Source organism: Bison bison, unplaced genomic scaffold (genome assembly GCF_000754665.1).
Source record: "Bison bison bison isolate TAMUID 2011002044 unplaced genomic scaffold, Bison_UMD1.0 scf7180017864270, whole genome shotgun sequence".
Classification (NCBI taxonomy): domain Eukaryota; kingdom Metazoa; phylum Chordata; class Mammalia; order Artiodactyla; family Bovidae; genus Bison; species Bison bison.
In genome coordinates, this window is record NW_011494842.1 from 7,505,110 (window position 1) to 7,518,837 (window position 13,728).

Consider the following 13,728-nt stretch of genomic DNA (forward strand, 5'->3'; position numbering starts at 1 on the left):
GGTCTAGGCGTGCTGCGGACACTGAGCGGCCGCGGTGGGGAGCCCTTTGCCTGGGGCGGCGTCCTCGAGGCGCTGTGCCGGGAGGAGCCCGTCGTGGAGGGCCCGGACTGTCGCCTGGAGCTGTAAGTCGTCCGCCCGCGTTCCTCCGGCCCTGTCGGTGCCCTCATCCTCTAGGGTCGTGTGAAGCAGGAGCTGGCGCTACCCGCTGCTCTAGATGTGTTTTTAATCCCCACACACAAATAAAAGGTTTCTTTCCTGCCTCACATAGCCCAAGTGTCTTTGTGTGTGATGACAAATAGCAGAGTCACGTACTGAGAGGTTCAGAAGCATGAAGGGTGGTGACCCCTGTGAGTTACAGGGACTGCCGAGGGGAGCACAGGGCTGCAGACTAAGCATTACTCAGCGTTCTGGAGTATCATTTTTACATAAAATTTCAGAAAGGTCTTTTTTTTTTCTTGTTTACATAAAACAGGTATGGATCTATTACAGGGTTCAGTTCAGTCACAGTTGGTCCAACTTTTTGCGACCCCATGAACTGCATCATGCCAGGCCTCCCTGTCCATCACCAACTCCTGGAGTTTACTCAAACTCATGTCCATTGAGTTGGTGATGCCATCCAACCATTTCATTCTATGTCGTCCCCTCCTCCCACCTTCAATCTTTCCCATCATCAGGGTCTTTTCAAATGAATCAGCTCTTCGCATCAGGTGGCCCAAAGTATTGGAGTTTCAGCTTCAGCATCAGTCCTTCCAATGAATGTTCAGAACTGATTTCCTTTAGGATTGCCTGGTTGGATCTATCTGTAGTCCAAGGAACTCTCAAGAGTCTTCTCCAACACCACAGTTCAAAAGCATCAATTCTTCAGCGCTCAGCTTTCTTTATAGTCCAGCTCTCACATCCATACATGACTACTGGAAAAACCATAGCTTTGACTAGACGGACTTTTGTTGGCAAAGTAATATTTCTGCTTTTTAATATGCTGTCTAGGTTGGTCATAGCTTTTCTTCCAAGGAGTAAGCATCTTAATTTCATGGCTGCAATCACCATCTGCAGTGATTTGGAGCCCAAGAAAATAAAGTCTGTCACTATTTCCATTGTTTCCCCATCTATTTGCCATGAAGTGATGGATTACAGGGTAGGTTCCAATTTTTGAGCTGAAATAGGAGATGTCAAAGAGCAGGGTCTAGTGTAGTGTAGAATAGATGCTCGCTTGTTGAGTGATTTCCATGTTGTCTCCACTTCCATCCACACTGACCCTCAGATGCTGCCTTCCAGCACTCCCCACCCACTTCTGTCCGGCGCAGTGTAGCCTCTAACTCTAGCCAGCCTGCCCTGTGTTCCTTTCAGCGAGATGCTCCTAACGGTGCCCTCCCTCTGCCACCCAGGAAACCACTGCTGCTGCGATTGCCCCCGTTATGCCGGAGAAACCTGATGTCCCTGCTCATGGCTGTTTGGCCATCGCTGCCCGAAAGCAGGCTCCTCCCTGTGCTGCAGGTTGCGAGGCAGGATCCAAGTCCTGACCCTGATCCCTGGCTCCAGGCCCTTGGAGAATTTCTGCAAAGGGATCTGAGTGCTGGCGTCTCCACTGGTGGAGCGTCCCCATTGTCTGAAAGGTGCCAGAGACAGCTCCAAGGCCTGTGTAGGCGGCTGGGCCAAGGGGGCAGGAAGTTGAAGTTGCCCCCGACTCAAGATTCTGAAGGAGAAGGAGGGCAGGAGGAGGACAAGGACTCCCAGCAGCCTGGGAAACGCAGGAAGGAGCCAGAGGAAAAGCCTGTCAGTCCTGAGGGGGAGAGGGCCCCCAAAAGGCTCCGGTGTTTGGAAAAGGAAGGTCATGAGGAGAAGAGACCTGAACACGAATCTTTGGAATCCCTGGCTGATGGAGGAGGTGCATCATCCATTACAAACCAGGCTGTCATGGGACCTGAGCCCAGTGAGGCTGGTCAGAGTCTAAAGGATGCTAAGGGCCTACCTGAGAGTTTGGAGTTGCCCAAAGTTATCCAGGTACTAGGGTGAGGTGGCTGCTTTAGAGTGATCTTTTGGAGTGGAGGGTTCATACAGGGCAAAAGCTGGCTGGGACACTGTCCCCTTTGGAATGACTGTAGTCTGCAGAGCAAGGAGAAGGAGGTGGGGTTGAGGGAATGTCGTTTCTGCTCCACAAGCTTCTGAGAAGAGGGTAGGGAAGGGAGGGACTGGAGGTGGGAACCCTTGACCTAATGATCAGTATTGTGAGATCAGGGGTACCGGGAATAGGAAAGGCTCTGGAGCTACCCCTGCCGCCCCACCTTATGGGAAATGGGGGAGTTGTCCCAGCATCCAGCTTGACCTCCCAGCCCAGGGCCTGGTCTAGCCCCATCAGGATGGATGAAAAGAAGACAAGTCTGTTCAGGTGGATTTACATGGGCCCTTGTCTAGTTTGAGTTCTGAAGCACTTTGTAAAGTTTAGGCTTCATGTTCTGGCTCTCTTGAGTCATCTTTGCCCGCTAGCTCCCACTGACCCAGGGCCTTCTCTCAAAGGGGGCTGGGACCCGGCTGGGGCCATGGCCATGACCGGAGGCCGTGCTGCATGGGTTGGGGCTTGGCAGTGACTGGGCTCTCCTCTGCAGGACCAGGTTCCCAGGCTGCAGCAGCTGCTCAAGACCCTCGGGAAGGTGACTTGCCCTACCTTGCTCCCTACAGCCCTTCTTCCACCCTTTCCTGGACCCCAGTGGCGCCCAGGGAAGCCCCAGTGCAGCGAGGCACAGCTGTTCAGTGGGGGTGGGGGGTGGGAAATGAAGGTCTCGCCATCCGTGTGAAGGCTTTTCTTGGCCCACTGTGTTGTTCTAACCCCTGGCAAGTAGCTCTCCAGTAGCACCTTCTGAGGTCCTCACCCCTCCACTCTGCCAATTGACTTGTCACTGAGGGCTCTGCCAGCCCTAACATGGCATTCGCCCTCTCAGGGGTTGGAAGGACTGGAGGGCACCCCACCGGTTGAGCTGCAGCTTCTCCAGGAGTGCAGTCCTGGCCAGGTGAGTCCAGAAAGCCTGGCTGGCCCCGAGGACACGGTCCCTGTCTCCATTTAAATTTCTGTTCCCCTGCCTCATGTGGGAATTTGGAGAGGGGATTTGGTTGGGTTTTTGTTCTCTCAGGGGCAGGGGTCACCCACAGTGGTTTCTTTTAGCCCTTGGTTCCCATAGGGCAGCTTTCCCATCTTACCTTACCCTGGGGTGTCCTGGTCCCGCCTGTTCTGCCTGCTTGGCTTGAGACAGTTCAGCCAAGACAGGCTGAGTGTCCCGGGACCCTCCCCCGTCCTTGGCAGGTGGACCTGCTGTGTGCCCAGCTGCAGCTCCCGCAGCTCCTGGACACAGGTCTCCTCCAGCTCTGCACCTGGCTGCTGGCCCTGTCACCAGACCTCAGTCTGGGCAATGCCACTGTGCTGACCAGGAGCCTCTTCCTTGGACGGGTAGGTGCTCTGGGACGCACATGAAGGGTCTGGGACTGGTGGGGCGCAGGGAGAGAGTCTGAGCCCTCAGCAGGATGCCAGACGGGGTTCCCAGCCTGGCTCACATCTGGCCTGTCCTGGGTCCTGGGGGCAAGGGAAGGGCATAGACCCCTAGGCCATCTACCTACGGGGCATCTAACTCATCCCTCTTGGGCCCCAGATCCTTACAGAAGCTGAAGGGATATGGGAGCTGGGGAAGGGAGCTATGTGTGCTTTCCAACGGGTGGATCCATGTGGGTCCTGGATAAAAGGACTTTTCTGTCACTGTAATGTATGCGTTTGCATTTAGTTGCTCAGTCTTGTCTGACTCTTTGTGATCCCATGGACTGTACCCGCCAGGCTCTTCTGTCCATGGGATTTTCCAGGCAAGAATACTGGAGTGGGTTGCCATTTCCTTCCCCGGGGGATCTTCCTGATCCAGGGATAGAATCTGCAGCTCCTCCTGCCGCATCTCCTGCATTGCAGGCAGATTCTTTAACCGCTGAGCCACTGGGGAAGCCTGGTGTATAAGCTTCTGAAATGAGTCTGATAAACATTTGTTGGAGGGAAGAAGCAATTAATTAATTGTTTCCTCCCCGTTGGCTGTAGATTGTCTCCCTGACTTCCTCAGCCTCCCGCCTGCTCACGACTGCCCTGACCTCCTTCTGTACCAAGTATCCCTATGCCGTCTGCAGAGCCCTCCTTGGCCCCGTGCTCCAAGCCCCAGGAATAGGTAATTTTAGAACAGGCCGCAGGCCCGGTAGCTCTGCCCTCTCTCTTCCCAGCACCCTTCACCTCCCCTGGGTGGTCCTGGCAGGAGTTGGGTATTCAAGGAGTAAAGATACCAGTTGCTTCCCTGACACTGCCGCCTGTAATGAGCTGGGCATTTTGTTCCCTGCCAGCCCCCTCCTCTCCTGCTGTCTTCTCCCAGACTTCTCTCATCTGCTGTCGCCCACTCAGGTCCAGCTCAAACAGAGTTACTGTGTTGCCTTACAAAGGACAAGGCCCTGGAGCCAGATGTGCAGGTTCTAATGCTGGGGTAAGTGACAGGCACCTCTGCTGGCCCCACCCACACCTCCTCCCCCTGGCCAGGCTGCTCTTGGCATTCTGGAATTGGAGCTGACTGGGCACCAGGCCCTGTGCCCAAAAGTGTCTGAAATACAGGCAGTGGCACAGCCGATGCCCGCTCTCACTGACCTGAGCCTGGCTTTGTGCCTTACCACTGTGGGTCCTTGTAAGTTGCCACACCATGTCCGTTCCCCAGCCCAGGGGGCCAGACTTCTGTGCCAGGCGCCCCAGGGAATGTGGAGAAGAGGCTGGTGCTGCTGTGCTTGAGTTCTCAGCATAGTTGGAACATGACATCGTGGTTCAGAGCACTGGCTCAGGAGTCAGACGGACATGGGTGAAAACCTCAACCTTGCCTTTTATTTTTTTTATCTTTCAACTTTGCCTTTAAATGTGCAAGTTTAATCAGGTTGTTCTCTCTCTCTGAGCCTCTGCTTCCACACATTAACTCTGTAGGGTTTTTCTAGATATTAAGTGTGATAATGCACATGAAGACCTCAGCGCAATATTTGGCACCTAGGAAGTGCTCAAATACTGTCATAAAATTGGTGTTAAGTTTGGGCATCAAATTGGGGAGTTAAGATACAGACATGTAGAAATAATGAGTAGGTGAGACCCCATTGGACATCAACATGAAATGTAAAATGCTAAGTATCAAATGAGAAGGGGACAATCTCCAAAAAACCACTAGCCACCTGTTTCTGAGGACTTTCTCTGTGCTTTCAATTCATTACTTCAGTCTGCGTGCAGTCCTGCGCTGCTGCCACCTTAGAGATGGAAAAGCTGAAGCTCAGAGAGGCTGAGGGAGGTGGCCAAAGGCCACAGAGCTACAGCGAGCGCAAAAGCCTGGCCTCAGACCCAAGTCTGTGCACCCGGGAAGGAACACTGTTTCCACATGACATCCTGCCTTTCCCAACAAGCTGAGGACAGGAGGTGCAGCTGGAGTGGACCTCACCGAGGGCTGGGCTCTGCTGGGACGACTTGCCTTCTCTCAGAAGCCTCACATGTGTCACCTCACCCATCATTGTCATCATCCTCTTCCCTGGGTCACCCTCCCCTTTTTGCTCAGGATGCACTCTCGACTCTTGGTCATTTTTCAGGGAACCATTGTACCTCTCGGCCAAAGCCTCCACTGTCAGCTCCCAGGGGTCTGGGGCCATGGCTTTCCCGGCACTGCAGCAGCGGCTCCTACCTGGCCGCCAGCATCAGGGGCCCTGACTACTTCCTCTGCGGCTGGGGATCTTAGCTGTCCCCGGGACCTTGCCTTGGGGTAGGAGCAGTAGATCCCCGGGCTTGGTGGGAGGCTGAGCTTTCCTCAATGGGGCCTGTGCTTGCAGACAGATCTTGGAGCTGCCCTGGAAGGAGGAGACTTTCTTGGTGCTGCAGTCACTCCTGGAGCGGCAGGTGAGCAGGCTGCCTTGGGATGGACAAAGAAGCGCTGCTGTGCTGTGGGCGGGCGTGGGGCTCCTGGGCTTCTGACCACTTCAGTGACAGAATGGGCAAGCAGGATGGCAGGCCTCCAGGAGGGTGCCTGTGACACTGGGAGGAGGCTCCTGGGGCTTGAAAGGCCAGGAGCAGAGAGCTGACTGCACGGTGAATCCCAGCTGTGCCTCTTGCTGGCTGTGTGGCCTGGAGGAGGGACTTATTGATGTGTATGTGTAAATTTAATTTATTTTTGAATAGGTAATAGAGTCATATGTTTCCACTTTTGAACTGTATCCTTACAAGGACATAGTGAAAAAATTCCTCCCAGCCACCCAGATTCCCCTCCCCAGGGCTAATTGGTGTTACTAGTCACAGTGGAACCCTCCCAGAGACGCTGTATAAATACAAGGACACATGTTGAAATTTACTCTTCCCCTGCTTTTTACATAGGTTGTAACACACCAAGCTCTAAGCTGTAACACAGAGTGCCCTGTGCTTTGCTTTTTCCATCTAACAGGAATTTTGGCAGTTTTTCCATATACCAGTACATGAGTCTGTCTCATTGGTTTATAATGCAAGTAGTTAGCCTCTTTATGCCTCATTTTCCTCATCGGCAAAAGGGGGGTGATGATGGTACCTACCATGTAAAACTGGGGTGAGATTTAAGTGGTATAATTGGGGTAGCATGTCCAGAACGGTACCTAGTGCCTAATAAGTGTTTATTAAGTTATGATTATAAAGAGCTGTTGTTATTATGCAGGCAGGACTCCCTTGGGACCACTCTCTCCTTTTATCTTCAACCACTATGCCAGGCTAAAGATCCTCAGCCTCCCCTTGCTCCTAATCTGAGCCTGTGCAGCAGTGACTACCGCTTTTCTGAGCCCTGTGTGCCAGGCTTTATCTGCATAATAACATTAAATCACTTTCAAAGTCCTCAGAGTTCAGTATTATGAGCCCCATTTTACAGATGTGGAAGCTGAGGCTCAGTCTAGTTGAGTGACCTAAAGCTCAGTTTGGTTGAGGGTCACTTGCTTAGGAAGTGGTAGAGTTGGGGAATTGAATCCAGGGCCCTTTCTTGTGCTATTGCTCCATCTCCTAATGTGTGCAGGTGGAGATGCCCCCTGAGAAGTTCAGTGTGTTGATGGAGAAACTCTGTAAAGAGGGGCCAGTGGCCACCACATCCATGGCCTATGCCAAGCTCCTGCTGACAGTGATGACCAAGTATCAGGCCAACGTGAGTACTGGTAGGGCCACAAGTGTGGGGCTTCCCTGGTGGCTCAGTTGGTAAAGAATCTGCCTGCAATGAAGGAGACCTGGGTTTGATCCCTGAGTTGGGAAGATCCCCTGGAGCAGGGCATGGCAACCCACTCCAGTATTCCTGCTTGGAGAATCCCATGGACAGAGGAGCCTGGCAGGCTGCAGCCCATGGGGTCGCAGAGTCAGACACAACTGAGCAACTAAACACACACAAGGGCAGTTTCTGCTGCTTGATCCTGCCACGAGGGTGTTTGTTGTTCGCCAGGGAGAAAACCCTGAGTGTAACAGGGAAACCACAAGTTCAAGTCCAAGAATAGGGGAGTGAGGCTGCTTAGGAGTTCGTTCATCCAGCCAACACTGCTGTAGGCCAGGTGCTTTCTGAGGCATTAGGAATCAACAATCACAATATCACAGTTTCTGTCCTGGACATGACCTCTGCACCAGCACCTACTGGGCTGGTGAGAGGGGAGAGAAATGATAAACAGATCATTGTAATAACTGTTAGCAGCCAGGTGAAGGTAAGCACAGGGCATCTGATGGCAGAGGAAAAGGGGGCAACTAAACCTTGTTTGTCGTGGAAATTGGTACAGGCTTCCTGACTCTTAAAGGATGGGTGGTAGTTAAAGGCCAAGGTGGAGGAAAGGGCATTCCAGCCAAATAAACTGTGTAAGCACTGAATGTCCGAGGGGATCTGCAGGTAGGTCATTGTAGCTGAGGCCTAAAAACCCAGGAGTGGATGGTCGTGGGAGAGAAGGTTAGAGAGCTAAAAGACTAAGCTGATACTTGTAGCCCCTGCTATGTTCCAGGCATCCTTCTAAGCCCTTTATATATGTGAACTTGGTACTAGTCCTGTGAGAACTAGTCCTATGAGAAGATACTATTATTGGCTCCATTTTATAGATGAGCATCTCCTGGTCATGGTAGCATCTAATGGAAGTTAGATTTCTCAGGGAGTCATCTCCAATCATCCTTGGGTCCTGGATTTCTCTCTTCTAACTAACAGAGCCCAGGGGCAGGATAGGGGAGAGGAGGGATCAGCTGCTGGAGTCCTGATACGATTCATCCTTCTCTCCAGATCACTGAGCCCCAGAGGCTGGGCCTGGCTGCAGCTGTGGAACTCAACACCACTTTCCTGAGGAAGTCCCTGCAGGCTGCTCTGAGACATCTGACCCCCTGACTGTCCACCAGAGGACCACCCTCCCGAAGCTCCCTCACCGACTTCCTGAGGGACACTTCTGCCCTCAGCTCCTCACCCTGCCTCTTGCCTGGGGGTCAGGGCTGAACCTGGCCATCCCAGGGATCAACTGCCTCCCTGCTCCAGGCTGCAGAGGGGCTGGCAGGAAGGGACTGGGGCTACATGATCTGCATTACCGAGGGCTCCTGACCCTGGGCTCCCTCCTTGTCACTTCTGGGGACAGACACCGTTAAGATAGGCCTCAGCAGGGTCATAGCAGACCCAGAGTGGACAACGATGACACTCCAGGAGCCCCAGGGACATGTGCTCAGCACAGATCTCCTGTGCTCAAGTGTATATGTGATGATCCTCTGTGTTCTTGTTTCTGACTTGAATAATTTATCAATGGTATTTCTTTAAAAAAAAAAGAGAGGTTCAATAATGTCTTATTAGAAGCAGTGCCTGTCTTCCTACTAACTCTTGTTATTTGTTGAAACCAGCCCACACCACCCCCCACCCCCTGCCCCACCCTGCTTAGTGACAGGGGGCATCTTTCTCCTTGTGGGCCAGGTGGTAGAGTTCTGAGGTTCATTCACATTCTGTGGGCCAGATCACGTGTGATACCACGCACCTGAGCCCTGTCAGAGCGGTCTGTGGAGAGGGTGAGACTGGGCATGCCACACTGCGGGAGAGGGCTTGAGGGCGGGAGTGACTCAGCCTGGAGTTGGGGAAGGCTTTGGGGCAGATGATGGCCTTTGGGGAGGGATCTGAAGAGCTCCTGGGGTTAAGGTGAGCAGTCTGCTGGACAGAAGAGGCAAAGAGTGTGCAGTATGTGGGCGCGTCTGTCCTACATCTCTATATTCCCACAGCACTTAGCGAGGCGCCTTGCTCACAGTAAACAACCTATAGATGTTCCTGAATCAACTGTCAGGTGTAAGTTCATCACAAAACCTTCCTTGAGGCCTCCCCGCTGCAGGCTCTGAGCGGCCAAGAAAGAAACTTTTAGTAAAGCCTGCTTTTGAGACGTGAAACAGGTTCGCAAGGCAGGAGGAAGTGCGCGCCGGAGGTCTAAGAGACAAAAATGGTGGGGGGTCTGTCTGCATCCTCTCAGCGGCTGTCAAGGGTGCGATGCCCAGCAGTGTGACTACTGCGGTTCGATCCCTGGCCCTAGCCTCTTCCCTAAGGGCCTGGCAGAGTCTGGTGCCACGGGGCGCGCGGCTGGGGTCTTCCCAAGCGAGTCTAGCGGTACAAGGCACGTCGGTGGCGCCCCTCAGTGGCCGCAGGTGGCGGCGCTCCCCGGGATTGAGCCGCCAGACTGACTACACTCAGGAGAAAAGCCGCGGGAACAGACATCTCTCGCGAGAACAAGGATCCTATTTGGGCGCATGCGCGAGCGGCATTTCTCTCTTTTCCGGTTATCGCGGCGTAGGGAACTATGAGGTTGGTGTTGCTTAGTCGTGCTATCCACGTTCATCCGCGCCTCTGGACGCCCTCGTGGGGAAGGAAACATTGCGGGCAGAAGCCCCGGGAGTTCTTGCCCCTGCTTCGTTGAGGGGCATTTCTTGTCAGGCTTCGGCCTGCGGGCCTGGCGTTCGAGTTGGCGCGCCAAGGCCGGTCTCCAGTAGGGTCTCTCTTGCCCGGGGTTGGTCCTTGGGCCCGAGTCGCTCCACTTGGGTGTCCAGAAACCCCCGGGGAGTAATCTCTAGGCAGCCCCCGCGCTCGAGGCTTCTGACACCCCCGGGGGTTGGTGCCCGGCTCCCGGGCTCTGACCGCTTGTCTTGCTTGTTTCTTGCAGCAGCAAAGTCTCCCGCGACACCCTCTACGAGGCGGTGCGGGAAGTCCTGCACGGGAATCAGCGCAAGCGCAGAAAGTAAGCGCCGGCCTCGGGGAGAGCCGCTTTGGGGAAAGCCGCTGGAGGCTTGTTATAACTTCGTTAACTTTTTTTTTAAGGTTTTTGGAGACGGTGGAGCTTCAGATCAGCCTGAAGAACTATGACCCTCAGAAGGACAAACGCTTCTCGGGCACCGTCAGGTTGGCACCGTTCCGATCCCACCCAGCCCTCAGTGCCCCCGCGCTGCCCTGTCTCCTCCCTTGTGGCTCCAGTGGAGCTCGAGGCGGCCGGGCGCGTGCGGCACTGAAGTGCCCGGGTAGTTCAGACCCCCTGCTCCGGGCAGACGTGGCTGGACGGACCCCCACCCTGGGTCTTAAAAGAAGAGGGGAGGCGTGGGGAGGCTTTGGCCGAGCCCGCCGGCTAGTTTGAGAAGCCAGACTAGCTGTTGGTGAATGTGGACGGCTCTGGGTAAGGCTCAGTGGTCCCAGACCCTTTCACCTTCAGCCTCGGTAGCTTAGGGCTGGATGTGACCTATCCTGTCCCCCCCAAAATGCAGGCTTAAGTCCACTCCCCGCCCCAAGTTCTCCGTGTGTGTCTTGGGGGACCAGCAGCATTGTGATGAGGCCAAGGCTGTGGATATCCCCCACATGGACATCGAGGCGCTGAAAAAACTCAACAAGAATAAGAAACTGGTCAAGAAGCTGGGTGAGTGCCTGGTGTGGTAAATAGGTGGGGTACAGTGATTGCAGATCTCTTGGGAGTGGTAGAATATAGGGGTATTTCTGCTATTCGGATTTTAAAAGGAAGGGGTAGAGTCATGGCCAAGCATCTGCTGTGCTTGGCCAACTGGAAATTGAAACTTAGCCATGTGAAAAATTAATTTTTTTGCTTTGAGGGTTATTTTTAAGGGAACAAGGCCAGGTAGTGGTTCTTTGCTAAGCAGGTGAGCTCTGTCAAATTGACAGGTTAGGTGCTAGTGCCTTCTGCGTTGGAATTTCTATTTAGAGCTCCTATTGTTTCATTTTAATCTTTATGCTCTATGATTGGAGTGTTTTACAGATGAACAGGTTCTTCAGTTGGGTGACTAGAAAGTAGGAAGGTGGGATTTGAAACCAAGCAGTCTTAATTAGAGTGAGCCTTTTTCATTGCAACATGGATTGTGAGTCAGTGTGGACTTCTGCCACCTGGTTTCATGTGGATATTTGGCCAGTAAAAGTCCAGAGGATGGAGCTCCTACTGCCCTGAGGAGAGGATGCAGAAGACTTGGTAGCTGTGGAAAGGGTAGAGTGCTGATGGAGGCCACTTCTGTGGTTGGGTCACAGAGCTCTGTTGAGAGTTGTCTTGAGGGGCCAGGTCCTAATGGCTTTTTCTCTCTACCAGCCAAGAAATATGATGCCTTTTTGGCTTCAGAGTCTCTGATCAAGCAGATCCCCCGAATCCTGGGCCCAGGCCTGAACAAGGCTGGCAAGTTCCCTTCCTTGCTGACCCACAATGAGAACATGGTGGCCAAAGTTGATGAAGTGAAGTCCACGATCAAGTTCCAGATGAAGAAGGTGAGGTGGTCTGGCTGGTTGCACAGATTAAACAGTGGTGATGGTGGCACGGCCTTGCAGTTTACCCACATTCTGTGTGTGGAAGCCCTGGTTTGCATTTCTGTGGATTCTTGGGACTTGTGACAGTCACTTACAGGATTGAAGGTTTTCAAATAGCTCTGGTCTTCTAGGTCTGAGGGCAAAGCACTGCTTATTAGGGCACTGGAAGGGGGTGGAATGGGCCATCTGGCTTGTAGATGAGCCCACTCTCCACAGTTGGTTTCTTTGAATCAGGCCACCAACCTGATTTGACCTTCTCCCCACAGGTGCTGTGTCTGGCAGTGGCTGTTGGCCACGTGAAGATGACAGATGATGAGCTTGTGTACAACATCCACTTAGCTGTCAACTTCCTGGTGTCATTGCTCAAGAAAAATTGGCAGAACGTCAGGGCCTTGTACATTAAGAGCACCATGGGCAAGCCCCAGCGTCTGTACTAAGGCACAGCTTAATAAACCATACTAAACCATCAGCCGTGTCTTCTGTGGCTTTGGGGAGGGAGGGAGGGAGGCGCTTTGCTACCCTGCACTGATGAGCCAGTGATGGGTAGCCATTTAGTACAAACAAGAGAAGGCTTTTCTGCCCTCAAAATCATGGAGTAATGCTGAAACTTCTTAAAACAACCTTTATCTACTTGTGTACAAGGTGTTAAGTGGCTAAGTCATGTCTAAACCCTTTGAGACCCCATGGACTGCAGCATGCCAGGCTTCCCTGTCCTTCACCATCTCCTGGAGCTTGCTCAAACTAATGGCCATTGATTCGGTGATGCCATCCAACCATCTCTTCCTCTCACCCACTTCTGCTCTCAGTCTTTCCTAGCATCAGGGTATTTACCAAAGGGATTTGTCATTTTGGCTTAGGTTGTAACTATTACACCTAATCATCTGGTGAGCGTTTAATTTTGGTTCTCAATGTGATAGTCCTGACTTGCTCCTCTGGTAATACAGTTAGTGATAAAACACCTAGGCCTGTTAACAGTGTTGCCAGTAGGTGTGGAGGGGGGAAAGCTGGCTACAACCGACGAGTTCAATTTCACTGAAAGGAAAAAGTTTTATTCCTAGTATAGGGTTGGCCAAAAGGTTCACTTTGGGTCTTGTAAGCTGGCACAGAAAAAAAGGAGTTCCCTGTAACTCAGATGGTAAAGAATCTTACTGCAATGCCTGGATCAGGAAGATCCCCTGGAGAAGGAAATGGCAACCCACTCCCAGCATTCTTGCCTGGAAAATCCCATGGACGGAAGAGCCTGGGAGGCTACAGTCTATGGGGTCTCAGAGTTGGACAGTGACTAACAAACTTTGGCCAACTCAAGGAAAATGGGAGCAAACTAAAGCTTGTAAAGTTAACTCCCACTGAAAGCTGGGAGTTAAGTGATTTAGGGGATTTTCTGAAGCTGTGTGGTTTTTGTCATCCAAAGAAAAAAGGCAACACGGGGAAAATTTATGATTTGGTAACTAGAGGAATAGAGTATGAAAGATAGTTCACAAGTGACTACATTTTCTGTCCTGTCTCTTATAAAGGTAAGTATAGCAAAAGGAAAACGTTTCAGAAAACGAAGATCGTGGCATCTGGTCCCATCACTTCATGGGAAATAGAAGGGGAAACAGTGTCAGACTTTTATTTTTTGGGGCTCCAAAATTACTGCAGATGGTGATTGCAGCCATGAAATTAAAAGACGCTTACTCCTTGGAAGAAAAGTTATGACCAACATAGACAGCATATAGAAAAGCAGAGACATTACATTGCCAACTAAGGTCCGTCTAGTCAAGGCTATGGTTTTTCCTGTGGTCATGTATGGATGTGAGAGTTGGACTGTGAAGAAGGCTGAGCGCCAAAGAATTGATGCTTTTGAACTGTGGTGTTGGAGAAGACTCTTGAGAGTCCCTTGGACTGCAAGGAGATCCAACCAGTCCATCCTAAAGGAAATCAGTCC

At 52.3% G+C, this 13,728-nt stretch overlaps 2 protein-coding genes across 2 annotated transcripts; both read left to right on the forward strand.

Annotated features, from left to right (window-relative positions):
• Window positions 1-3: 3 nt before the first annotated feature.
• Window positions 4-8,817, forward strand: FANCE (Fanconi anemia, complementation group E; the record flags this gene model as incomplete). Its single annotated transcript, XM_010848726.1, has 10 exons — window positions 4-122; window positions 1,386-2,001; window positions 2,604-2,648; window positions 2,937-3,005; window positions 3,296-3,439; window positions 4,067-4,190; window positions 4,418-4,496; window positions 5,860-5,926; window positions 7,056-7,181; window positions 8,280-8,817. Coding segments are annotated over 10 exons (1,491 nt in total), but the record flags the coding sequence as incomplete, so codon positions are not given.
• A 928-nt stretch (window positions 8,818-9,745) lies between these two features.
• RPL10A (ribosomal protein L10a) lies at window positions 9,746-12,270 on the forward strand. The gene is made up of 6 exons (XM_010848640.1): window positions 9,746-9,818; window positions 10,174-10,248; window positions 10,329-10,409; window positions 10,766-10,914; window positions 11,590-11,762; window positions 12,068-12,270. The coding sequence occupies exons 1-6, from the start codon at window positions 9,814-9,816 to the stop codon at window positions 12,236-12,238; spliced, it is 654 nt and encodes a 217-aa protein (XP_010846942.1). The 5' UTR covers window positions 9,746-9,813; the 3' UTR covers window positions 12,239-12,270.
• The last annotated feature ends 1,458 nt before the right edge of the window (window positions 12,271-13,728 follow it).

What these genes read in the sequence shown, in the direction of transcription:
- RPL10A (XM_010848640.1), top strand. An exon ending in AATCAGCGCAAGCGCAGAAA is followed by an intron (nt 10,249 to 10,328) that starts GTAAGCGCCGGC and finishes TTTTTTTTTAAG; the next exon opens with GTTTTTGGAGACGGTGGAGC. An exon ending in CGCTTCTCGGGCACCGTCAG is followed by an intron (nt 10,410 to 10,765) that starts GTTGGCACCGTT and finishes CCCAAAATGCAG; the next exon opens with GCTTAAGTCCACTCCCCGCC.